The sequence below is a fragment of the Alnus glutinosa genome, chromosome 4, assembly GCF_958979055.1.
Source record: "Alnus glutinosa chromosome 4, dhAlnGlut1.1, whole genome shotgun sequence".
NCBI classification, from domain to species: Eukaryota; Viridiplantae; Streptophyta; class Magnoliopsida; order Fagales; family Betulaceae; genus Alnus; species Alnus glutinosa.
Genome location: NC_084889.1, coordinates 21,185,225 through 21,212,559, shown reverse-complemented (window position 1 = coordinate 21,212,559; position 27,335 = coordinate 21,185,225). Strand labels below are relative to the sequence as shown.

Sequence of the window (27,335 nt, the reverse complement as noted above, 5' to 3'; positions counted from 1 at the left end):
CATCCCAATACAATGGTGATCTACACTTGCGCCCATACAAAGCTTCATACGGTGCCAAGCCAATAGTTGCTTGAAACAGTCAGTGACCAATTCATTGCGGAAATAGACGATCACTAAAGGACTAAATTGTAACGCCCCAAATTTGAGCCTGCAAATTCGCAAGCAGAAACCTCCGGTTTCCACGTGACATTACTACATTAGAGATAAACTCTCGCAGCGGAATATATTTTTTTCTTCTAAAGCCTTAGGAATTGATAGCATAACACATTTAGAGCTGACTGAAATACCTCGATACATTTATTAAAAGTTACTTAGGTTTATCTTTACATCCTATATGCACACTAGGTGCATCAAAATTAGTGCCACAGGCGGCACATAAGCATATAACATAAAACATGTCGAACATGACATTGTTATAAATATTTACATGACATAAAGCAAAACACATATAAGCTTAACTAGTAATTTCTAAGCTAGCACATGATAGTTCGTTGATGGTTTCAAAAACCATCAAAACTGGCATATGGGTCCATGCCTTCGTTCTCCAGATCTGTATCAGTAACTATGCAAATATGATGTCATCATATTTACATAGACAAACAAGTGAGTCATCCATTTTCATAACTAAGTTACCATCAGATTAATAACAGTTCATAAATAATATAAATGCAAGAGTTGTATGAATATGTATCGTAGTAACCATTTAGTTTGTGTTTTATGATCATCTTACTTCAGACCTCTCGTTCTTAGGTATCAAAACCCGTTCATGTCCTTTGCCTCACACTTAAAGTCTTACCTGTTTGCACTGGAATCCTACTGGTCCCAGCATTAGTTATATATTAGGACTTTGGACTCACCTTGGGTCACTGTGAACCCCCTGGATCCACTGACTAGCCTTCCTTCCTCTTGCTACTACATCAGCTTGTTGATGGCTATCCATCAGCCGTTATATTAATTGGACACAACATGCAATACATGAACAACCACCTGCAATAAACACACACCACACAGTCCTAATGAAACATAGAATCATTCCTCAGTAAGTACATCCATACTTACACTCCTTGGTGTAGTTTCTTAGCTCCTTTTCTGTAACAAATATATACAAAGAAGATGATATATACATCAGTCCTTTTCCAATATTAAAAATGTGTATATTTTTACATCACTTTACTCATCATTTTTAGTTATCAATTAAAAAAGGTAATTACTTCAACATGAATCCTACAACGATTCATGAGAAAATATTACAACTTTTCATGTTTAAGCACCGAAACACAGCATAATGCTCTTGGTAATATAACACTTAAACATGAATCCTAACAGGATAATATTTTTATGTAAAGTGATAGGGAAATTAGCGGCATTGCCACTTTGTAGGAATACAATAAATTATAAAATAAATACGGGGGATTAAACCACTCCGTAGTAACGCAATAAATGATAAAATAAATACGGGGGATTAAACCACTCCGTAGTAATGGTAAAATAAATACGGGGGTTTAAACCACTCCGTGTAACGCAATAAATGATAAAATAAATATGGGGGATCAAACCACTCCGTAGTAATGGTAAAATAAATACGGGGGTTTAAACCACTCCGTAGTAACGCAATAAATGAACAAGTAAATAAATACAAATCAAATCAAATAGTAAGGAAGAGGTGTCAAGATTTACTCACCAATTTGATTTGGAGAGAAAAATAACTTCAAGAACACCAAAGTGGTTGGGTGGTAGAAGGAGAGAAAAAGAGAGAGAAAACCAAAGCAAAAGCTTTCTTGAAAGTTGTCTAGGATTTGTGTGGAAAAAAAAAGGGCTTTGCATGCTTATTTATAGGAGGAAAACAAGGGTATTTAGGTCCAAAATGTAATAAAAGAATTAGCTTATTGGATAATGTCTTGCAAATTTGGATTTTAGAATTTTCGTCCAACTAGAGGGCAGCCTACTCCGAGAATTATTTCGATGGTCAAACCTACTCCGATTGACGTGAAATTTTGGGGTAGATAGAGGACTTCATGACAAACATTTTCTTTTTTTGGTTCGTCCCATTTCGAGTTCGTTTTGACTTAGTTTCAATCAAGTCAAAGTTTCTGTCTATAAAGCCAAAATATCTTTTATCCACTTTCTGCGTTCACACTTGCTTTATTGATTTTTCTTTCTTGTCATGATTACTCTTGAGATATCCTATCCTTTCATCATTACTCTTGTTTTTTATACATAAATGTTTCTAGAAGCATGGAGATATTTTTCTTGACAGTTTTTCGTTTAATATCGACAGTTGGGTTATATAGGCTCGGGTCAAAAAGTCAACTGGTGGACTTTTTAATAATTTTTGCCACATGATAGATCTTTCTTTTGTAAGCACAATGGTTTTTGAATTATCTAAACCTGAGTCTGTTTGACCTGTTTTCGGTTTAATCAAAGTTTAAAGCTTAAATGTTACTTTTAGATTTTTAAGGGTTTTTCGGTTTTGATCTTTTAATTTTTTCAAAACAACTTTAGGTTTTCTTATAAAAACATGTGGATATTGCCTCCTCAACAATATCAATTATTTCTTAAGAGCTTGAAATTACTGGGCATTACAGGTTTTGAGGGGTAGAGGTGCCATTTTGAAAATATAGGGTTTAACATAATGTTTTGTTATTAAAACCTCATGATAGGAACCTTAAGGATTCACATTTTTTTCTTTCAGAGCATGTTTTTAGCTCTTTTCTTTCTTTTGTGATTTAGATTAATTCTTTCTTTTTGTCTTCTCTATTCTACTTTAGTTTCTTTTCTTTTTATGTTTTCATTACAAGTGTGTTTGGTGTTTTTAGTCATGAGAGGCTAAAATCCTCAACTAAGGTTGAGGATGAAACCTCATCATTGATAACACCTACATTCTTGTCATGATATTTGTAAATTCGATATTTATAAGATTATATTCAAGTTCTATTTTAGCTTATTGATTCATGTCTTTAGATTGAAAATTTTATTATTGGTCAATGGATATTTTATGTGTTTCAACTGATGGATACATTGATTGATTTCTTTGAGAATGGATATCCATTGTGATTTGTTTGACAAACGGACACAATGGATGATTTGATATCAAAGGGGTAATCTTTGTGATTTATCTTTGAGTTGAATTCATCAAATGATTTCACGATTTATTGTTAAAGAACTTGAATAACAAACACATTTGAATCGGATTTATGAATAGAGTGCAGGAATGTTGTTAGTATTTTGGCCTCATTCTGTGTTTGGACAAAATCACTTGTATGTATAAAGATGTTGTAAATAGGGATTCCACTTTCAGAGCACTATCATAAGACTTAGCATCGAAGATTTCGGTTCCCTGTCAGCCGTTCGGACGATCGAGCCATCCCTTCCGGACGCCCATCTGACCACTGTTTCATCCGTCCGGACGCCAGTCAGACCAAGCATCATCCGTCCGCACGACGTGCATTTCTGTCCGGACCCTCCATTGTCTCGAGAAGTTTCTATCCAGCTTGCATCCGTCCGGACATCTCAGCAGCCCATCCGGACGCCTCTCGGTACTCGACCAGTCTCAGATTCTTTCCAGGTTCCAATAAAGGAAAGATCGATCAACCGTCCGAATGATGTGTGTTAGTATTTTGGCCTCATTCTGTGTTTGGACAAAATCACTTATGTGTAAAGATACTGTAAACATGGATTCAACTTGTCAAAGCATTTTGAGAAGACTCTGCACTGTGAAAAAGATAGAAGATTTCAGATTCCCTGTCAGTCGTCCGGACGACATGTCATCCCGTCCGGACGTCCATCTGTCCACTGTTCTATCCGTCCGAACGACGTGTTCATCCCGACCGGACGCCAAACAGACCAGCATCATCCGTTCGGACTACGTATCTTTCCGTCCGGACCCTCCACTGTATCGAGAAGCTTCTGTTCCAGTTTGCATCTGTCCGGACATCTCAGCAGCCCGTCCGGACGTCCATCAGTGATCGATCAGCTTCAGATTCTTTCCAAGTTCAGATATGGGAAGATTGATACAGCGTCTGGAAGATGTGGTTTCTAGTCCGGACGCACTCATAAATAAGGCAAGAATCGCAATTCAAATATCATCGTCCGGACGTCAGTCAGCCTTGGTCCGGACGCGCGTGCAACTAATATGAAAATTGCCGATTCGACTTCAACCGTCCGAACGTCTGCATCTCATGGTCCGGACGCACGCATAGCAGATATGGAAATTGAGTGTTGAAGAATTGACTTCCAGACGTTCATCCCCCTTGGTCTGGACGCTCGAACATGCAGACGTGTGACCGTCCGGACGTCAGTGTCTCACCGTCCAGACGCGGCTCTTAAACAGGAAAGATTTTCAGCGAAATTTTTGGAAAATCCTGTCACAGAGTTGTCTGTCCGGATGGCCCAAGTTCACCTTCCAGACGGCGTCCGTACATATTACAGCAGTCGCCCATTCTGCACCTCAGCCTATAAAAAAAGGCCCCTGGCATTGAGAACTGCAAGAATTCGGTATTGAATTCCACAAGAGCTCAGAGAAGTTCAAAATCCTTCTGAAGCCGTTACAAGTGTGTTGCGCTACAACTGAAGTCTATCTTAGAGGTCGGCTCTAAGGTAAAGAATTCTATTGAAGACCCCTTCAAGTAGGAGACCTGGCTGGGAAGCATTCGTGTTAGGTTACACGTCAGAGAGCAAGGTGTGACCACTGCATCGGTACATGTGAGTGTTACTATCTTGTATCTAGCTTCGTCTTCTGAATAGTGGAATTCCTGGGTTTGGCTGGAGTGGTTTTTCTCTTGATTGAGTTTCCACTTCGTCAACAAAAATTGTGTGTCTTTTATTTTCCGCTGTGCTTAATTTTTGTTGACACTTGTTGAACACACTTTATTTTTAGAAGTCAATTTCAATTTTCAATGTGGTATCCCGTCCGGATGCGCGTCTCCATAAGGCAAGAATCAGAATTCAAATATCACCGTCCGGACGTTAGTCAGCCTTGGTCCGGACGCGCGTGCAACTAATATGGAAATTGCCGATTCGACTTCAACCATCCGGACGACAGCCTATCATGGTCCGGACGCGCGCATAGCAGATATGGAAATTGTGTGTTGAAGTTCAGCCGTCCGGATGCTCATTCCTCATGGTCAAGACGCGCGAAGCCTTATAAGGAAATTACTTACAGCGGACGTGCGACCATCCAGATGATGTGCCATCCCGTCCGGACGCTACTCTTAAACAGGAAAGATTTCTCAGCGAAATTTTCAGAAAATCCTGTCGCACAGTTGTCCGTTCGGACGGCGCCCAGCTATATTTCGCCTGACGCTCATTTGAGCCCCTAGCCTATAAATAGAGGCCCCTGGGCATTGAGATCTGCAAGAATTCGGTATTGAATTCCACAACTGCTCAGAGACGTGATTTTTCCTCTGAAGCCATTCCAAGTGTTTTGTTGCTGCGCTACATCTGAAGTCTATCTTAGGTGTTGGCCCTAAGGTAAAGGATTCCATTGAAGACCCCTTCAGGTAGGAGGCCTGGTTGGGAAACGTTCGTGTTGGGTTACACGTCAGAGAGCAAGGTACAACCACTGGCATCGGGTATATGTGAGTGTTACTATCTTGTATCTGGCTTTGTCTTCTGAATAGTGAAATTCCTGGGTTTGGCTGCCCCGAAGTGGTTTTTCTCTTGATTGAGTTTCCACTTCGTCAACAAAAATCTCTGTGTCTTTTACTTTTCGCTGTGCTTATTTTTGTTGACACTTTGCACACACACTTGCCTTTTATTTAGAAGTCAATTTCAATTTTCAAATGTAGTGTTTGATTTGGTTTGGTGGATTCCAAAACCATAGTACTTTTCTCTTTCTTTATTTACTCATCTTTACTTTTTTTTTTTTTATCCAAAACGCAAAACTATTTTAAAATAAGGTTCATTTAAATAGGAATTGATTTTTTGTTTGCACACACTTCCCTATGGATACGATCTCGCCCTTGCATACACTTTGCTACATACGAGTCGTGCGCTTGCGAGTATTAAAATTTGCACATCAAGTTTTGGCGATGTTGTTGGGGAAGTGTTGATTTGTGAAAAAAAAAAGTTCATGTTTTGCTTAAATTAATTTTATTTTTCTACTAGATTTTGTTTCTGTCTCTTACGGTTTAGATTTGTTTCTGTTCTAATTTTTTTTTTTCAATTGTGTTTCAGATTTTTGGTTCTGTTTCTGTTTCTATTTCAGGTTCTGTAGAATTTCAGAAGTTGATCAAGTGCACCAACGCCCACCACCTGAGGAAGTTTAGTAGCTGAAATTTTTGCCAAAAATTTATTTTTGGTCCAGTTTTGTGAGTTTTGTGAGTTTTTAGGTTTTAGTTTTTACTTTTTGCTATCTTTGTTTTGTCTTATGCTTTTGTGTTAGTTTTCATTTTTATTTTATTTTATATTATTTTTTTGTTTATTTTATCTTGTAAAAAAAAAAAAATTGCTAGTGTGGGCTTATGGCACTATCCAAGAATGGAATGTCTAAGCAAGTTTTGGCTATGAAAGTCTTGGGATTTAAGTGTGTTCTTATGACCCTCCTCACTTTCCTAGAAATTAATCTGGTTGTACCTTGGATAATTTTGTTTACCCTACTTGCATTTTCTTTTTTGTTAAATTTTAGTGTATTTTAGTTTTTGGCATCTTGTTTATGCTTGGTTGGAGATTTTTAAATTTAGAGTTGTTACCCTTAGATCCCGACATAGAAAAGGTTTTTAGGAAAGAACGGAGAGCGACTACTGAGATGGAGAATAATATGGCTGGAAATCCTCACCAACCAGAGAATGAGCAACATAGAGCGGAGAATGTAGATCACAATAGGTCACTTAGGGATTTGTTCACACCAGTTACGATATATTCCTCATCGTGTATCGTATTGCCACCTACCAACGCCACCCATTTCGATCTCAAGCCTCACGTCATCCAACTCCTTCCTTCATTCCATGGCTTAGAGCTTGAAAACCCTTACAGCCATGTGAAGAAGTTTAAGGATATTTGTGCCACATTCAAATTCCAAAACTTCTCGGAGGAGTCGGTTCATCTTAGACTTTACCCTTTTTCTCTTCACGACATAGACATGGCATGGTTGGATTCAAACATGCTTGGGCCTATTACATCTTGCGAAAATTTGTTGAACAAGTTTTACAGCAAATTCTTCCCAATGTCTAAAGTGAATGAGTACCGCAAGGAGATAAGTTCTTTCACTCAAGAGGAAGATGATAAGTTTTCGGAAAGTTGGGAGAGATTGCAAGAGATGTTGATCAAATGCCCTCCACATGGATATGAGAAGTGGAGACTCATTCAATTTTTCTACCAAGGATTAACCCAATCCAACCGTAGTATGATCGAGTTAATGAATGGAGGAGCATTTTTAAGTTTGACGGGGGATGAAGCATATAGGACTTTGGATAAATTGTCCAACAATTCGCAGTAGTGGGATTTTTCGAGTTGTCGGGATAAATCTGCCCAAATTCCCAAGAAAAGAGGCATCTATGAGGTTAAGGAGGATAGTGATTTGAAGATGAAAGTAGAGGCTCTCTCTAGAAAGGTCGATGCTCTCACTGTAGGCCGGTCCATCAATGCTTCTAATACATTCAGTAGTGATAGCTGTTCCATTTGTGCTAGTCCTATGCACTTAGCGCAGAATTGTCCATCTTCATCGAATTTTGTCGAGTGCCCGATGGAACAAGTGAACGCTTTCAATAACTATAGCAAGCAAGCAAATGAATCATTATTCGAGTCCTACAACCCTGGGTGGCAGAACCACCCAAACTTTTGGTGGAAGCAGAACCAGCCCATGGGCAAGGGAAGAGCCCCTCATCATGCCTAAAGCCAATACCCCGCTGGATTTCATGGTCGTTCGGCTCAAATAACTCTGGCGCACCAAGCACCCACGCAAGTGCTAGCCTCATCTTCACAGTCAACATTGGAAGACACTCTCAAGGCCTTCATGCAGATCACAGGCCAAGCGATTGCCAAGATGGAGGTTCAGATGGGTCAAATGGCAAATCACTTGAGTGAGAGAGAGAAGGGTAAGCTCCTTGGTCAACTCGTTACCAATCCGAAGTTACAATTTACTGGTGGAAGTTCTTCAAATTATGCACATGGCCAGGAGCATGTGCAAGCTATTGTCACACTGAGGTTTGGGAAAAAAGTGGACAATCAAGTGGTTCTTCTTGAAGAGAACCTTGCTATGCCTCACGGGCAAGATAGTGGCAACAAGGAGGAGAGAGATGAGGAGCCATCTAAAGCCACACCTATTGTCGATGATCCTCCTAGGTCATTTGTGCCTAAGGCGCCATACCCAGACAGATTACTAGCGCCTAAGAAGGGAAGGAAGTTTGAGGACATTTTGGAGGTGTTCAAGCAAGTTCAGATTAATATCCCATTTTTGGATACCATCTAGCAAGTGCCATCTTAAGCCAAGTTCTTGAAGGACTTGATTAATGTTAGTTTTTGTGTTGTCTACATTTTGTTGGACAAAATAACTTCTAAGTAACTTTACTGCTTTCACAGGGATGCTATTTTATTCAGAGTCTACACTTCAGATATGAGCTTCAAGAAGACTCTGTGCAAAATTCAAATCAGTCAGTTTAGTTCCCTTGCATCCGTTTGGACGACGTGGTATTCTATCCGGACGCTCATCTGTCCAAGCATCATCCGTCCGGACGACGAGAACTTTCCGTCCGAACCTCCCACTATGTCTAGAAGCTTCGAACTGTTCAAGGTTGCATCCGTCCAGACGTAATGGCAAATCGTCTGGCCGCTATTCAGAGTTCAAGAAGAATCCAGTATTCAAGTGCATCCGTCCGGACAACGTGGCAATACCGTCCAGTCGCCATTCAGTGTTCGACAAGTAATAGGGTTTCTGACTTAGACACAGATATGGGAAGACAACTGCAACCGTTCGGACGATGTGTGTTCCCGTCTGGACGCTATTCTTGATAAGGCAAGTCTTGCAGAAGAAGTTCAACCGTCCAGACGTCAGACTCCATGGTTCGGACGCTTAGACCTTATTATGGAAATTGCGTGCAGCGGAAGTGCATCCGTCGGATGGTAGGGCAACATCGTTCGGACATCCTCCAGTATTTTGATCATAACGTTCTACTCAAATATCGGATTGGGACGAAATTGGTGTCATTAGAAAGCTAACGAAAAATGATGCAAATTGATTGTTTGTAAGGTGACTAGAAATGTCCAGAAGGCCCTCCATATGGACGGAAAGATAGTAGCGTCTGGTTGGCCCTGCCAAAATTCGAGAATTTTTCAGAATTGCTTTTCAGACACGGAAACAGTTTCCCGTCTGGATGCCTATGGCTGCCGTAAGGATGCATGTGCTAGAGACTCCGATTCTGACTAGAATTAGGGCTACTAAAGCTTATAAATAAGAGGCTCTAGGCATGTATTTTGTACAGAATTCGGTAGTGAATTCCTTATAGCTTAGAGAGGGTGTTTAGGGAGATATTGAAGATTTTCTAGCTCTCTAGCTTTTGCCAGTGTGTGATTTGATCAGCTGATCTGAAGTCTATCTTAGAGGTTGGCCCTATGGTAAAGGATTCCATTGAAGACCCTTTCTGGTAGGAGACCTGGTTTGGAGGCTTTCGTGTTGGGTTACACGTCAAAGTTCAAGGTACGACCACTGCATCAGGGGTATGTGAGTGCTACTGCTTCGTAACTAGCTTTGCCTTCTGAATAGTGGATATCTTGGGTTTGGCTACCCCTGATATGGACTCCACCAACAATTGTGATGAAACCCGATAACAATAATGGTTTGAAACCCCAAGATCGTGTAGACAAGATTTGTTGAGCCTTGACCCGTCACCTAACTAGATGAGAAACCAAGACTACGAAGGATTGAAACACCACACCAAGAAACCTAAGAATCTCTCAAGAATCAAGGTGATAAGTTTGGTTGTTTGAACGCCACAAGATTAACTTGATAAGTTCAAAGAGTTCTTTCAAGAACAAAGAGGAACACAAGACCTCACAATAATGATAATTTTCGGAAAACAATATCTGGCTTACAAAATTCGTAATGCCCATCTATATACTTGGAACAACCCTCCAGGAATAGGAAAATTCATAACTACAGCTTTAAAAGCAACACAAACAACAACATAAACAAGTCCCCACAAAATAACTAAATGACTAAGTTCAATGTATTTAACATAACCAGCCAAGACCAAGTTCATTCCCTTATTTAATATCCTTGAAACTCAACAAGTTCACACCCTTTAATGGTCAAACCATGCTGGTCACGTTTTTGCATGCTAATTAGCCTCTTCAATTGTTTTGATGACATGGACTAAGCCATGATTATTATTTGAGCCCATATTGGTCTTTTTAGAATCAACCCAATTCTCTTGGATTAGCCCATTTAGTGCTTCCTTGAAACGTTTGGCTCTAAGTCTTGTAATTGGGCCACTAGGAAGTGACAAAGGGTCTTGTGCAACTTCAGCTCCATTCTTACGTGTATGATCAACATGTCCAGCTCTTTGGTTTGCATCAGCCCCGGAGTGGTTTTTCTCTTAATTGAGTTTCCACCTCGTCAAAAAATATTTGTCTCCTTTAAATTTCGCATTTAATATTTTGTTGCACATTGTTCACACATGCAGTTAATTAGAAGTCTCTTTATTTTTCAATTGGTATCAGAGCGGGTAAACTCTGTTTAAAGGATTTATTTCTTGAGTGCGATCCTTATCTCTTTGTGACTTCTATTTTTTTTTATTACACCTTTTATCATGGATTTCTCTCAGTTATTTGAAGAAAATTATGATATTGAGCTCTCTAAAGTTTTTGCTAAATTGGATAAAATTGTTTCTCCAAAAGAGCTCAAAAAGGTGAAGTAAGAAAAAAAGTCTTTGATTGTTCAGTTATCTAAATCACATGCTTTGATTGACTCTTTGAAATCTGAGAATACCATGCTATTTGACATTATTGATACACTTGAGAATAAATTAAAGGAATCTGAAAATCTCTTGAAAAAATTCTCAAGTGATAATTTGAAAAGCATGCTGTGTATTCATTTAGATATTTCGAACAAGCCTAGTTTGATTGCTAATTTAAGTACTTCTACTTCACATACTTCTGATTCTGTTGATATTAAGCCTGTGATAGTAGATGCAGCTTGTTCTGAAAATTCTTGCTTAAATAACTGTGTGAAGCCTTTACACGCACACGCATTACATGAGTTGAGCAAGCTATTTTAATTATTATGTTCGCAAAATTTTTTTTGCCAATCTAATGCTTGTCTATTGACTCTATGTTTGTGTAATTCTGAATTGCTATTTGGCTGATTTCTCAGAATTGGATACATGTGTATGCTGCTCTAATTATGAAGGAACTAACCTTGTTGTTTTTTTCTCTCCCTTTTCAGGAAGATGTTTCTCTCATTTTTTTTTTTATCAGGTTCTTTGGTTTTCAGAACTATTTTTGTATAATTGTTACTCTCTTTAGCCTCGTCTTGCTGAGAAATTTAGGGGGAGTAATTTATTTGTGTTTTTTCTAATACTCTGTTTTTTTCTTTGTCCTTTTGAGACAAAAAGGGGGAGTATTTTTTTTGATTTGGATTGGAATTGTATTTTTTACTGGTCAAGCGTTCTTGTCCCAGAATGGCCAAAGGGGGAGTTTGTTGGTTTGTAATTGGTTGCATTATGTTGGACAAAATCACTTCCATTTAATGATGCTTTTAAACAGGGATTCAGTTATTTTCAGAGTCTTCATATTCAGAGTTATACTTCTAGAAGATTCTGCACAGAGTCCAAGTCAAAGAAATCGGATCCCTTGCATCTGTCAGGACGACGTGATATTTCGTCCCGACGCTCAACTGTCCATGCATCATTCGTCCGGATGACGAGAGCTTTCCATATGGACCTTCCTCTAGTCGAGAACCTTCGAACTATTCCCGGTTGCATCCGTTTAGACGTCTCAGCAACACGGCTGGACGCCTTTCAATGTTCGACAAGGAAAAGAACTTTGTTCCAAAACACAGATATGGGAAGAAAAAACTGTAATCGTCTGGACGATGTGTGTTCCCGTTTAGATGCTATCCTTGATAAGGTAAGACGATCATCCAAAGTTTAACCATCCGGACGACAAACTCCATGGTCCGGACGCTGAAGCCATAATATGAAAATTGCGTGCAGCTGAAGTGCAACCATCTTGATGCTAGGGCAACACCGTCCAGACGTGGCTCTATTTAGGACAGAATTTCAAGCGAATTTGGAAAGCCGATTGCACAGTTTTCTGTTCGGACGCCCTCAGCCACCGTTTAGACGCCGCCTAGCAAAATCGCATCAAACACGATTTAGGTTTATGTGGCCAATAAATAGAGACCTGCAGGCATGTAATTTGTAGGAATTTGGTAGTGAATTCCATAGTGCTTAGAGAGTTTATTTTTGGAGTTAGTGTTGTTCCACTCTCTCTCAAGCCATTGCCAAGTGTTGTTGCTATGCTGAACTGAAATCTATCTTAAGGGTTGGCCCTAAGGTAAAGGATTCCATTGAAGACCCCTTCAAGTAGGTCACTTGGTTGGGAGGCATTCGTGTTGGGTTATACGTCAGAGTGCTAGATACGATCGTTACATCGGGTATGTGATTGTTACTGTCTATGTACTAGCTTTGTCTTCTGAATAGTGGATATCCTGGGTTTAGCTGCCCCCGAGTGGTTTTTCTCTTAATTGAGTTCCCACTTCGTCAACAAAATATCTCTCTTTAATTTCCGCATAATGATATTTTTTTGCACACTATTGCACACACTTGGTAAATTAGAAGTCCTATTTTTTTCAAGAGTTACATCTAACAGCGAAATATAATAATCAATGTCCAGCGGAACACATATCATAAGCGGAAATACATCTAATACATAACAGTTTATTACAACAAGAAGATCCATTTAGAAGTCTATCTATTTAAGGCTTATAAAATATATTACTATTATTACTCACCAAAATATAGGCTCAACAAATACATGTGTCACGTAGGACACAAGCCATATCAAAGTGCCCAAAATGCGGACTACCCATGAGTCTGTGACTTATGACTGTCACGGTGTGCTTTAATCATAGCATCCCATACACTAGGTAGATGAGTCAATATCTATATCCGCAGAACTTGCAACCAAAACATCAATGTATGCACGGTTGTGGGGGTTGACTGCATCCGCACAAGTGAAAGAATGAGTTCACCATCTCAGTATAAAACATACCGAGACCTCAGTGATATTAAATTGATTGAGTTTTCGCAAAGAACCAATTTTTAAGAAAATGTTGAAGCATACTATGCAGCTGAGAATATATATAGAAGTCCCAATCTTTTTGGAAGCATCTACATATAGACCCATCTAGGATAATACTTTTAATCAGTGACACAGACATACATGCATGCAATTGCTCCATTACGGGCTCATGCATACACGTAGGCCTTAAGCTATAAAACAATGGCATCTTGCTTAACTATACAAAGACCTAAGAATTCCCATGTCTAGACAATGTGAATGTCTATGTATGTCTAGGCTCAATGCTTTTAAATCAGTTATGCAAATTATCATGGAAACAACTATAGGAAACCTGTAAAAGCAAACACTATATATCAAATCATGGAAACATCGCACTCATAAAAACAATACGATGCATGCTTGTCATTCATCTTGCTTGCTTCTATTTCTTATTCTATTTGCTGTTTTGCATTTGCCAAGGGAATTGAACCCTGGTCTTGCTCGTTTGCGAAGGAAATTGAACCCTGATCTTGCTTGTTTGCCAAGGGAATCTGACCCTGGTCTTGTTTATTTGCCAAGGAAATCTAACCCCGGTCTTGTTTATTTGCCAAGGGAATCTAACACCGGTCTTGTTTAGGTGCCAAGGGAATCTAACCCCGGTCTTGTTTATGTGCCAAGGGAATCTAACACCGGTCTTGTTTAGGTGCCAAGGGAATCTAAGCCCGGTCTTGTTTATGTTTCATGCTCATGTTCATGCTTGAATACTATACATTTAATTTCATGATCATGCTTTTAGCACATGCTTTCCATATAAATCCATGAATAGTTTAACACATCAATTCATCAACCAATATTTGTATAATTTAAATCCCAACCGCAGCAGGCATTCAAATCATCTAAAACATATACTTTAACATATCGTCGATTCGGTAAGAAAAACACATATTATTTTCATTTTTATGAATACGTAATAAGTATCTTTTTCTTAGTGTATAGAATACTCACCTTGGCTACGCGGATTTAAGCACTAGGTTTCCTAGGCACCACCTTGTAATGCGTCACTGTGGAATAACACATTGCACCATTTAATACTCTAAATAATTTAACATCCTAATTAGCACTTGAATCGCTCAAGGCTATATAGTTGGAAAACCCATAATATTTTAAGGGTCCCAAACACACACCAATAAACCTTATTTACTAATTTAACCACAATCCAACTAATCCAAAACATTTGTTTAGGATTCGACACCAAAACCACATTCTAACATAGACCCTTAATATTAAACACTTTCCATAATTTATTTTCACTAACCTAATCACAATAAATATTAACCCCACTAACATATACACTAATATATTTAAAATAACATTAACCCATAAGGAAATCATAGGGTTAAATCCACAAAATATCAATTAAACTAAATACCGATAAATTAAGGATTAAATGAACTTACCCAAAAATTTACCGAAATAATACCCGGTGTTTGGGGAATCTTTGAAAGCTCCAAATAACACAAAGCCTAAAGAATAATCAAGATTAAACTCATATTTTACAAGATTTAACAAAAAATCTCAAAAATACAAGTTTAACGATTCACCTCAAAACGATCGGCAGAGAAGTAGATCGGGTTTCTTAGATCATGTTTCCGAAATCGGATTTGAGTTTGGACGGTTAGATTTTCATAAATCAAGAGTTTTCTAAGAAAACCCAAAGTGAAAATGAAGAAGGGACCCCTTTTTTATCTAAAGATGCGCCTGCCTCTCTCTCTCTCTCTCTTTTCTTTTTCTTTTTTCTATTTACGAGATAATTATCATTTTTCTTTTTCTTTTGTGAAGGGCCATCTGGCCCTTCATTTTTTTTACACATGTGGGGCGCAAGTCGCCCCACATGTATTATATATTATTTTTTTTATTTTTTTTTCTATTCATTTTTTTTATTATTTTTTCTATTCATTTTCTATTTTTTCTTTCTTTTATGTTTCCTTTGGACCTAAAAATATTCTTTTACATTTTAAAGACACTAAATTAACCTCAACCAATTATTTATACTTTAATTATTAAATAATGTCCTGGACATTACACATCTTCAGTTAGTACAAATTGCCTACCTAAATTACTCTAAATTAGGGTGTAGTACATTCCGTCTTCTTTATGCATGACCTATCTAACCCTCTTGAAAAATGAAATTGACTTCTAAAAATAAAAGGCAAGTGTGTGCTTAAAGTGTTAATAAAAATAACAATGCGGAAAATAAACAACACAATAATTTTTGTTAACGAAGTGGAAACTCAAGTTGAGAAAAACCACTCTGGGGTAGCCAAACCCAAGATATTCACTATTCAAAAGACAAAGCTAGATACAAAGCAGTAACACTCACATACCCCTGATGCAGTGGTCGTATGTTGCTCTCTAACGTGTAACCCAACACGAACGTTTCCCAACCAGGTCTCCAACCTGAAAGGGTCTTCCATGGAATCCTTTTCCTTAGGGCCGACCCCAAATATCAGACTTCAGTTTACAGCTCAACAACAACACACAACAATGGCTATAGAGAGAACAGATCAGCTCCAATAATCTCACAAAATGCTCTCTAAGCTCTGGAGGAATTCAATACCGAATTCTTGCAGTTCTAAATGCCTAGGGGCCTCTATTTATAGGCTGAGGGTTCAAATGGGCGACTGCTGTGAAATACTCGGGTGTCGTCCGGACGGTGGACATGGGCCGTCCGGACGGACAACTGTGTGACCAGAATTTCTGAGATTTTCGCTGAAAATCTTTCTTGTTTGAGAGCCGCATCCGGACGGTGAGGCACTGTCGCCCGGACGGTCGTACGTCTGCTGCAAGTAATTTCCATATAAGGCTTCGCGCGTCCAGACCAAGGGGGATGGCCGTCCGGACGATTGATCTTGAACACGCAATTTCCATATCTGTTTAGCACGCGTCCGAACGGTTGAAGTTGAATACACAATTTCCTTATTAGATGCACGCGCGTTCGGACCGTGCTGACAGACGTGGACAATTGTATTTGAATTGTGATTCTTACCTTAAGGAGAAGCGCGTCTGGACGGGAATCCACATCGTCCGAACGGTTGCAACAATCTTCCCTTATTTGAACTTGGAAAGAATCTGAAGCTGACCGATCACTGGACGTCGTCCGGACGGGCTGCTGAGACGTCTGGATAGATGCAAGTTGGCACAGAAGCTTCTCGATATAGTGGAGGGTCCGGATAGAAGTCCACATCGTTCTGACGGATGATGCTTGGTCTGTCTGGCGTCCGGACGGTATGGCAGATCGTCCGGACGGCTGGAGCTATGGACAGATGAGCGTCCAGACGGCTGACAGGGAACTGAAAATCTTCTGACTTGAAAGCAGTACAAAATCTTCTGAAACACTTCTGAATAGTGGAATCCTTGTTATAAAGCATCTTTATAAACAAGTGATTTTGTCCAACAGAATAAGGCCAATTACAAACTAACAAACTCCCCCTTTGTCCATTCTGGGACAAAAATCACTTGACCGGTTTGGAAATACATTCTCGGTCCAACAATAAAAATTACTCCCCATTTTTCTCACAAAGGGACAAAGGGTAAAACAGAGTAAAAAAAATCAACTACAATAAAAATTACTCCCCCTAACGGTCTCAGAAGGACCAGGGTAAACAGAGTAATATAAGTTCAAAAGTTTAACAAACAGTAGAAGATAAACTAAATGTCTCAAATACAGACAGAACAAACTAGACAAAGGAAAAAAACACTCAAGCGTCCTTTGCCATAGGTGCAGTCCTAGGTGCATCATCCTCATCATCACTGCTGTCAGGATGATGGTACTTGAGGCACTCCTTGAGGTCCAGCTGGTTCTGCTCCACACGCTTGTTGATGGAGTGCACTTCCAGCTGCATAGCGGTGATGGATTGCTTCATGGAGGACATAGAAACCTGCATAGTGCTCATCCTCCCCTGAATGGCATCTAGGGCCTCCATGATCTGAGAATAGTTGACCTTCGGCTCAGATGGTGGGATGGTCTGAGAGGATGAAGCCATGTCCAGAAAACCAACAGGCATGGCAGTAGGTATGGGCACCTCATCATTGGAGTCATCTCTCCGCAGTTGCGCATTAGACTTCATCAAAGTCTGCTTGCTGATGGGCTACTGAAATCTTCATCTTAGGTTTTCTATAACATTGATGCCGGACTGAAGAATGATCTGAGTGAGTAGGCAACCAAAGGGGAGACCGGTATTGCCCTCATCACAGGCTTCCAAAATCACGCCCAAAATATGCTTGCACAGAAAAAAAGGCAAGCGGAGGTGGATGGCATAAACGAACTGGGCCTTCTTCAGAATCAGGTCACTGCGCCTGACAACTGGCCAAAGATTATGCTGGACAATCTTGGCCAACATACAGTGGGAGAGGGATAAAGCGCCGATCCTGATGGTGGTGGCGCGCTCCTCACCCTGTGGAATAGCTAGGAAAAACTCCCGGAGATCATCCATGGAAGGAGGGAGTACAACCTCATTGTACGGGCTGCGAGATATCTCGAGGACAGGAACTCCGATGAAGTGACTGATGATCTGGGGATCAACAGTGATGATATGGCCGTCAACGATGTACTGAAGCACCAACCTGTGGTCATTGTCCTGCACCACCTCTGGGTTGGCATAAAAGAGTTGGACTAGCCTGGTGTACACCACACAGGCGCAGGTGTGAAGATATCCCCAATGGTATGTATGGATAATGTCGTGGATGCTATCCAGAGGTGGCACCATGATGTCAGAGTGGATCACATTCCGCTCGGCTATGACTGTGCAATCCATGGTTTTGGCTTGAAGTGTAGCCCGATCTTCCACAATCCTCTGGTGGACCCTGCGCTGTGGACTGCCTGCAAACATGATTCTGCAAAAAGAAACCAACAAGATTTTGCCAAAAATTTATCTCATAATCTCAAAAACATTCCTAAATAATCAATATTCTAACAGTTAAAAGTAAACTGAAGAGAAAAAGACTAGAAGAATACCTGGAATGTGAGATTAATGCACAAAAAGACAAGGAGGGATGAGATAAAGCCAAAAACATTCAAGAAATAACTCACAACAAGCCAAAAAGTGAGATTTTGGTGAGGTAGGGAGGAGAAACAGCGACCAGAGGCCTTCTATAAAGTTTGTGGGGTCCCCGTCCGGAAGGTGTATAAATGCCGTCCGGACGAGCATTGCCCCGGAAATGAGCGGACAGGTCACGCGCGTCCGGACGTCTATCCTGGTCGTCCGGTTGTTTAGTGCCGCGGGCGTCCGGACGTAAACTGATCCGATCCGGACGACTAAGCTCCATCCCCGTCCGGATGCCAAGAAGGACCATCCGGACGCTCCACATTGAAACATCAGAAAACTGAGGAAAATTTACAGAAATCAATTTCTCAAGTCAGTTTCAGAACACGCATGTATAATCTACAGATAACACAATCAGAGAGCATCTCAAAACTAGGCAGAGATATAAAAGGGAGTTGAGAGTACAATCAACACAAATATTTTCCTGGACATAGAAAATTTAAATAGACAACTCAACTCATGCAATGCGTGTGTGTGTGTGAAGACTTAATGATGTGAAAATTTTATAACTCGCAAGCGCACGAATCGTATGTAGCATAGTACATGCAAATGCGAGGTCGAATCCGCAGGGAGGTGTGTGTAAAGAAGAGAAAATCAATTTCTATTTAGATTAATTCTATTTCAATCTAGAGCCAAAGATTTGGAATTTTGGTAAAAAAAAAAGAAGAAAAAAAAATGATAAACAAAAATAAAATAAGTAAGAACAATTTATAAAACAAATACTAAGGTATCAGAATTCACCAAACCAAATCAAACACCCTACTCTTGCATTTTATTCATAAATTCAATTTAATAGGCCTGATATTCAAATTCAAAACATGAAAAATATTTGAATAACTCAACTCAACAAATTACAACGATTATCCATTTTTTTTGTAGCGCCCCAGATTTTAAGAAATAAAATAAATGTCTTAAATTAGAATCTAAGACTGAATAAAATAGACAAGTCAAGAATTGACGTTCGATTCTCAAGACTTGACACTCGAACGGCTTAATATTGTTGGAAACAATATTCATATCCATCAGTTAATAAAATACGTGGCTTTAAACACGGTATTTTAATCCCCGATAAATAATGAGGAATACATGGATATTTATGAAAATAAATATTCATTGGTCTTATTATTTATAAACCATGATTTTATAAATAAAGAATAATATTATTAAACTCTGATAAAGTTTAATAATATTACAGGGCTATTTAATAGACTGACCGAATTATTCAGTGGACTAATTGGCATAATAATATTGATAAATAATATTAATGTGTAATATTCACTGCGTGTAATATTATTGTGCAATATATATTTGGTATATATTTATAGTGTTAAAATATTATTGAGATAATAATATTGACAATGAAACGAACTAGAATCAAAACGGACTTAGTTCATAATTTTAAGGAATTATACATAATGGTAAAAGACCAATGTAAAAATATCAACAGATAAAATATCAAGAGATATTTTTATAAGAGATATTTTTATGGAAGATATTTTGTAAAAACTTAACTATTAAGTTTTGTGCAAAATATCAGTGGATGTTTCACTAAAACTTAATGATTACAAAAAAAATAATATCTTATATTTTTATAAAATAAATCCCCCTTTCTCATCAAATCCCACACACCTCTCTTCTTTATTTCTTTCTTCTCTGTTCTTCGTTCTTTCTTCTTTCTTCTTCTTTCTTTCTTCTCGCACGAACACAGTGAGACAGAGAGAGTGAGAGCCGGAGATTGAGGGAGAGACTTGAGGGATAGAGAGAGAGAGATGTCGAGAGAGACAGAGAGACCGAGAGATCGGGAGAGGGAGAGTCAGAGATCGGGAGAGAGGGAGCCAAACCCGGAACCCAAGGAACGCCGGTGACTCGATTTCCGGCCGATGCTACCGGTGGGTCGACTCTGGTGGTGCCTAGGACGCGGAAACCGACGAACCCAGGAGCTTGGACCCGCGACCCGCGAGCCAAACCCGACGAATCCGGGAGAACCCGTGTGACCCGATCCTTCCGGAGGTCCGATCCTCCATGTCCGGTGGTCCCAGTAGCGGTTTTCGGTAAGCCCGTGACCCGTGTGTGCAACCCAGCCGAAGCCCCGAAGCCCCGTGACCCAGAACTCGAATCTGTGACCCGAAGACCCGAGGGAAGACCCGGTTCTTCCTGTGCGTTTTCCGGCGGAATCAGTGGCGAATTTTGGTGGATTTGCTATGAAAATCCTTGGGGTAATTTCTTATAACCTATGATGATTTATTTTGAGGATTGATTTGATTATTGTTGAATTAGGGTTTGATGATTTTGGGGGTTTTTTATGGATTAATGATGGGATATTTTTGGATGTTGAATTCCCTGTCTTGTATTCCTGTTCTGGCCGGTTATGTGTCGGCAGTGGCTATGGGTATTGAATTGGGGGTTGTGGATTTGAGTTTTGGTTAGATGGCTTGTGATAATTTTAGAAGCTAGAATTATTGTTGAATGAATATTTGAGTGTATTGGTATTTTAGTACCAGAGCAGTGATGAATTTTAAAGAATAGATTTCCTATGCTGGCCAAATGGGTGTTTTGGAGATTTCTTTTAGGTTGTTTAAATTGGATATGTATTGGCTAGATATTTATGTGTATTATTATTATTTGGCCATTTGAGGTTAAGTCATATATCATGTGTTGACCCGATCTATGTGAAGCATGAATTGTTGTGCCTTGTTATGTTTGGTTTGAACTAATTTTTATTAAGAATTCCTTATTGTAATTAAATGGGCTTGTGTCTTATTATTGATGATTGATATGTATTAGTGAAATCTAGAATTGTATAATATTTTAGGGTATTGATTATGTTTGATTATTGATAATTAATGAGTGATGTTGTTTAAACTAAGTGCTTGATTAGTTGTAAAACTCTAGAATTAAAGAATGATTTTATGAGTTTAATCATGTAATGCATTGTTTTAAAGATTGAGTGTTATGGAAATTGAGCATGCTGTTTTACTGTGATTTCTTTAATATATGTTAGTTGAAATAATTGTTAGAGTTAATATGTTTTAAAATAGATGTTTTGTTAATTGGTTTGGTGATTTGATTGATGTTCCCTAGAAATGACTAGGTCTTGTTAGAAGTGTTATTATTTTTACAGAAAATAGGTTTAGGTGCCATTGTTGAAAAATAATATTGAGAATGAACCATGTGATGTTAAGTGTTAATATATGTAAATGACTTTGCAATTGAAAAGATGATTGCTTCTATGTATGCATATATGTGACTTTAGGGTTCATGTTTAGGCATGAATTTCTAAAAGAAATGATATTAACCTTCTATGCATATATATATATATATATATATATATATATATATATATATATATATATATATATATTTTGATGCAGATGATGAACTATGACTGCACAAAAGGGCTGTAAGTATAAATTACTTACTGAGGGTAGTACTGGATTTCAATAGTGTTGTGTTTATGTTTTATTTTAATTGGATGCGTGTGGTTGATCATTGCATACATTTAATAATTAACCTATTAATATTGGGTGTTATCGTCTCCCAAAGATTCAGGATGGGAATAGTGCCTGGAACCGAAAACCCAATAATTTATATTGATTGCTACTGTCTCTCAAAGTGCTAGTGGAGTGACGTGGGACGTACTCTGCTAGTGCAGAAACCATGCTAATAAAAAGTAATGCAGGGGACACGTCGTCGAACGTCTCGAATACGCTGACCGGGGGTACGGCCCTTATATGAGTGTAGTGTCATGACTATATTAAACTGTTAAACTTTGCATAGAAAACTATCACTACATCATTATGTCATATCTCTGTTCCTTAAATAACGCATAAATCATGATGTTGTTGAATGACAGTTAGCTCACTTATGGAACTATGGGATTGTGGCTGTAACCACCTTCTCATAGATGTTTGCGCAGGTTCTGAAGATTATGGATTGGATTAACTGCTAGTTTAAGAGATTTAAAGCCATTGTAGTTAGGATTTAGTGCTTTATACTTATCAATGTTTGTACTCTTGTATGTAACATGTTTAAGGATTTATTTGTATTTAGCAAACTTTCCATGTATGTTGTGGTGTCATTTGTGACACATGTTTCTTTGTAATTAGTGTGAAAGACTTTTAATGTATTTCTAGTGGATGTCAGTTAAAGCTCTAAATGTATAGTAAGCGAGTTGTCCCTGATGGTTGTAAAGAAAAAAAAGATATTCATATTTTCCGCTGCCAGATTTATCGTCTCTGAATGGTTAATGACACGAAATTATCCAGATATAATTACTTACGTTTTTTTGTAAAAAGCGGGTCGTTACATTTTTAATTGAAATCATCTATTGTATCCGGAAATCACAATAGATACCCTAATTTTAAAGAAATCAATCGATGTATCCATGGATTGAGTTACACAAATACATATAAAAAAATAATCATCAATCTAAAGAGATTGATATGGAATTTGAATATGAATAAATATTGAATTTATGAATATCATGACAAGAGCGGAGGTGTTATCATTGATGAGGTTTCATCCTCAACCTTAGTTGAAGATTTTAGCCTCTTATGACTAAAAACACTGAGCGATCTTGAAATGAAATCATAATAAAAAAATAAAAAAAAATAAAAAAAGGAAGATCAAAAGAACAGAAATAAAAGACAACAACAAACTAAATAATGGAAAAGAAAGAAAGATCAAAAAATTAAATAACAATAAAATATAAGTGCTATGAATTAAAATGATAAGGAAGAAGAAAATGAACTGAAAATTCAAATATCATAAAAATAAAGCGATAAAAGAAAAGGAGAACTAAAAAAAACAAATAACTTTTAATTAAAATAAATAAGAACAAAGTAACACTTACTAAAGAAGGAACAAGACGAGAGCTAAAACAATGCTCTGAAGAAAATTTGATGCTCTAAGTGGTACCTAGCAGGGGGTATTTATAGCAGAAGATTAGGTTAAACCAATCTTTTACAAAATGGCACCTCTACCCCTCTAAACCCTAATAGGAGAAAAGAATGCTAGGGTTTAGGGCCATATTTTCAAAATGGCACCTCTACCCCTAAAAAACCCTAATAAGATAAAAGAATGCTAGGGTTTGGAGTGTCTGCAGCAGTCAGGAACAAGGAAATTCGCGCTCTTATATTTCGGGGCATTTATGACGTAGCAGACATTCGAATTAGGAAAATTATATTTCACAATTATTTGTAGCATTTTGAATTATCTTTCCAACTCCGCTTATTTTACTTCAATCCGATACTTGAACTGAAAGTTATGATCAAAATACTATGACTTGTGCAGAACTTGAAATTTAATTCAATCCGATTTTGACTTCCAAAATTTGCATTTTTTTCACTTTAGAACTACCGTTTTCTCTCCATGATCTGCAAAAAACCAAAATACAAAAACTAACCAAAAATATTAGAAAATAACAAAACTAAAGGTCTAACTAATGCAAATTAAGGGGTCCAAATATACAATATTTGGCACTCATCAAATACCCATAAACTTACATTTTGCTAGTTCCTTAGCAAAACAAAATGAATAAAATAAAATAAAATCAAAGCAAGAAACATAAACCCGCTTTCGTGGGAGAGACGATTGCATTTAGCATATGCAATAAGCCTTTTAAACCTCTAGGACTCCCTAGAGGACGAGTGAAGTCGAGGGTTTGCCAGGAATGATACCCACAAACATTTTAAAGCACTATGTTGTTGTTAAGACAAAAACTTCCATACAAACACATGGTTCTTATATCATGAGTAGGCTTAACAAGGCGAACCTCACAATCACATCAGACATCACAAATCAATTAATTCATAGCTGGAAAATTGAGAAAACACATGTTCCAATAAGTGCAAAGTGAGATTTAACATAGACTCATGAGGTTTCAATTTTTCTCAAAGTTTGTGTACCCAAAATTCATAGGAATTTTATTAGATGAAAACAACCAAGGCTGTAATTATTTATTTTTTTTTAACTTTTTTTTTTTTTATGTAGGCTGTGCAATGCTTGACTTCCTTAAGCTTTCTAATTGACCTATGTAGCGAGTGTTGGGCCAATGACTCGCAAACCAGATGGTTTTAGGACACTAGATGTAGAAACATCCCTAAGGGCTTAATTACTCAAGTCAACAAGGCTACGAAGCCAAACTAGCTATACAATCAATCAAATTTAAATTCCGCATCTTTTTACGTGAACACTCAATGTTTAATGAGGCAAGAGGCTCGGTTACTCAATGAGAACTCAAATTGATGATTTTTTTTTTTTTTAAACAGCCAAGGTTTCATCAACAAATCATCCTACAAATCTTATGATACACATTTCTCAATTCAAATTTCATGCCCCACAAAACCAATGCAGATGTGCTTGTGAATTTCAATTAAAACAAGTGAGGTCTCTTAAATCCAGCAGATGAGTCAACAAATTCAAATTTCTAATGATATGCAACGTTCAGAATGCTAAGCAAACCAATGATATGCAAACCATAGTAAGATGTAATCATGCTCAATCAACAACATAGCAATTTTATTTTTTTTTGACACACAAAAGCAATAAAACTAACATCCAGAAATGTCTACCCTACCCCCAAACTAAAATAACACATTGTCCCCAATGTGTCCAGAAATACAATACCGAATGGGCGATGTAAGTCGGGTGTACCATAGAAGAACTTTCCCCCAAACTTGAATGGCAGACACTACTCCTGAAAAACAAAACAAACAAACAAGATCAAGTGATAAGTAAAAGAATGAGGGTTGCCTCCCACAAGCGCTAAGTTTTTAGTCTTCAGCCAGACTTCCCACAAAAGAAGATAATCACTCTGAGTAGCCAGAATCTTCCAACAGGGTCGTCTCAAACACTCATGCCATGCCAAGTACTCTACCATTGGATCAATGAATGGGTGTGAAAAATAAGCCTTCCTCTTGGCGACATGCACTTTGCGGTAGTCTTTCCGTGTTCTCCATCCTGATTGAATACGAGTTGGCACAAACTCGTCATCCTTGTTTTCTACTACAGTCAAACCAGCCCGCTTAGGCATGTCATGAATCGGGCTCAGCCACTTGCTATCATCAATAGTCCAGCCGTTATCTTTCATGTGCTCTCTTAAAACATCTGGTAACTTTTCCACTGGAGCATCAAGCAAATCCAAAGCGTTACTCACTGGTAAAACATCTTCTGGACCTAGGAACTTATACTTAACAATGTCTTGTAGAGGTGTAAGTCCCTTCTTGGGAGGCTCATGTATTGCTGCCTTTTCATTCTCACTGCTCACCAGAGGAGCAGACTCCAAAATGGCATCAGCTTGCTCAAGTAACTTATCCAAATCTTTTCCAGATTGAGCGAAGCATGCCTCTAAGAGGTCCTATGTGTTTGATTCATCTATGTTCTCCTCATTCGTACTACTCACCAGAGGAGTAGACTCCAAAAGGACATCAGCTTGCTCAAGTAACTTATCTAAATTCAAATCCTCTCCAAATTGAACAAGACATGCCTCCAGAGGGTCCTTAATGCTTGATTTATCTTCAATGTCCTCCTTGATCTCCTCAATCAAACATACACTTTCGATCTCATCATACTTTAACGGCTGATTCCTGATATCAAAGATATTCAGCTCCACTGTCATGTTGCCAAAAGAGATCTTCATTACCCCTGTCCTACAATTAATCAGGGCATTAGCCATAGCTAAGAATGGTCGCCCTAGAATTATTGGTATTTGAATCCCAATATTCTGAACCGGTTCTGTATCAAGCACAACAAAATCCACGGGAAAATAAAATTTGTCCACTTTTACCAAAACATCCTCAATGATTCCTCGTGGTCTTTTCACCGACCTGTTAGCCAATTGAATTGTCATGGATGTAGGCTTTAATTCCCCTAACCCCAATTGCAGATAAACCGAATAGGGTAAGAGATTCACACTTGCTCCAAGATCTAATAAAGCCCTTTCAATTTGGCTGAGTCCTATCATGCAAGAGATAGTAGGACACCCAGGGTCCTTGTACTTTAATGGCATCTTGCATTGAAGGATTGAGCTAACCTGCTCGGTCAGACAAACTCTCTTCGGGACATTGGTTATCCTCTTAACCTTAATCAAGTCCTTCAAGAACTTGGCATAAGATGGCACTTGTTGGATGGCATCCAAAAATGGGATATTAATCTGAAATTGCTTGAACACCTCCAGAATGTCCTCAAACTTCCCTCCCTTCTTTGGCGCTAGTAATCTTTCTGGGTATGGCGCTTGAGGCAATAATGACCTAGGAGGATCATCAACAATGGGTGTGGCTTTAGATGGCTCCTCTTCTGTCTCCTCATTGTTGCCACTATCTCGCCCATGAGGCTTAGCAGGGTTCTCTTCATGAAGAACCACTTGGTTGTCCACTTGTCTCCCAGACCTTAGTGTGACAATAGCTTGTACATGCTCCTGCCTGTGTGCATAAGAACTTTCACTAGTACATTGTAACTTTGGATTGGGCACGGGCTGGCTAGGAAGCTTTCCCTTCTCTCTCTCATCCAAGTGATTTACGATTTGAACAATTTGAACCTCTATCTTGGCAATCGCTTGGGTGTTCACCATGGTAGCATTCTTCACTTCATTGATGGACTGGCCTGTAAGCTGCATGAAGGCCTTGAGAGTGTCCTCTAACGTGGATTGTGAAGAAGAGGCTTGGGCTTGAGTAGGGGGTTGGTATGCTAGTGCTGGCGGTGCTTGGCAACTATGATGATGAACAGGATGATGAAATCCAGGGGGATATTGATTATGGGCTTGATGAGGTCCTCCCCCTTGATTCATTGGTGGGCTCTACTTCCACGAAAAATTAGGATGGTTTCGCCACCCAGGATTGTAAGTCTCGGAGAAGGGTCCATTGGATTGCTTCCTAAAGTCATTGAAAGCATTAACTTGTTCCATTGATGACTCGACAAAGGTTGGCAAAGAAGGACAAGTTTGTGCTGAGTGAATGGGGCTAGCACAGATGGAACAGCAATCCATGTGGAATGGGTTCGCTGCATTGATGGATATTCCTA

The 27,335-nt window shown here is 38.6% G+C and overlaps 1 protein-coding gene and 1 long non-coding RNA gene across 2 annotated transcripts; both read right to left on the bottom strand.

Annotated features, from left to right (window-relative positions):
* Positions 1-293: 293 nt before the first annotated feature.
* Positions 294-14,960, bottom strand: LOC133865373 (uncharacterized). Its single transcript, XR_009899701.1, has 6 exons — positions 14,817-14,960; positions 14,673-14,738; positions 14,221-14,276; positions 1,060-1,089; positions 858-987; positions 294-562 (listed from the first exon to the last, which is right to left on the bottom strand). It is a non-coding gene; the product is annotated as an uncharacterized LOC133865373 (long non-coding RNA).
* Positions 14,961-24,125: 9,165 nt separating this feature from the next.
* Positions 24,126-27,102, bottom strand: LOC133866209 (uncharacterized). The gene is made up of 4 exons (XM_062302748.1): positions 26,488-27,102; positions 25,720-26,397; positions 25,195-25,674; positions 24,126-24,131 (listed from the first exon to the last, which is right to left on the bottom strand). Exons 1-4 carry the CDS (start codon positions 27,100-27,102, stop codon positions 24,126-24,128), a joined length of 1,779 nt encoding a protein of 592 aa, XP_062158732.1.
* Between the last annotated feature and the right edge of the window lie 233 nt (positions 27,103-27,335).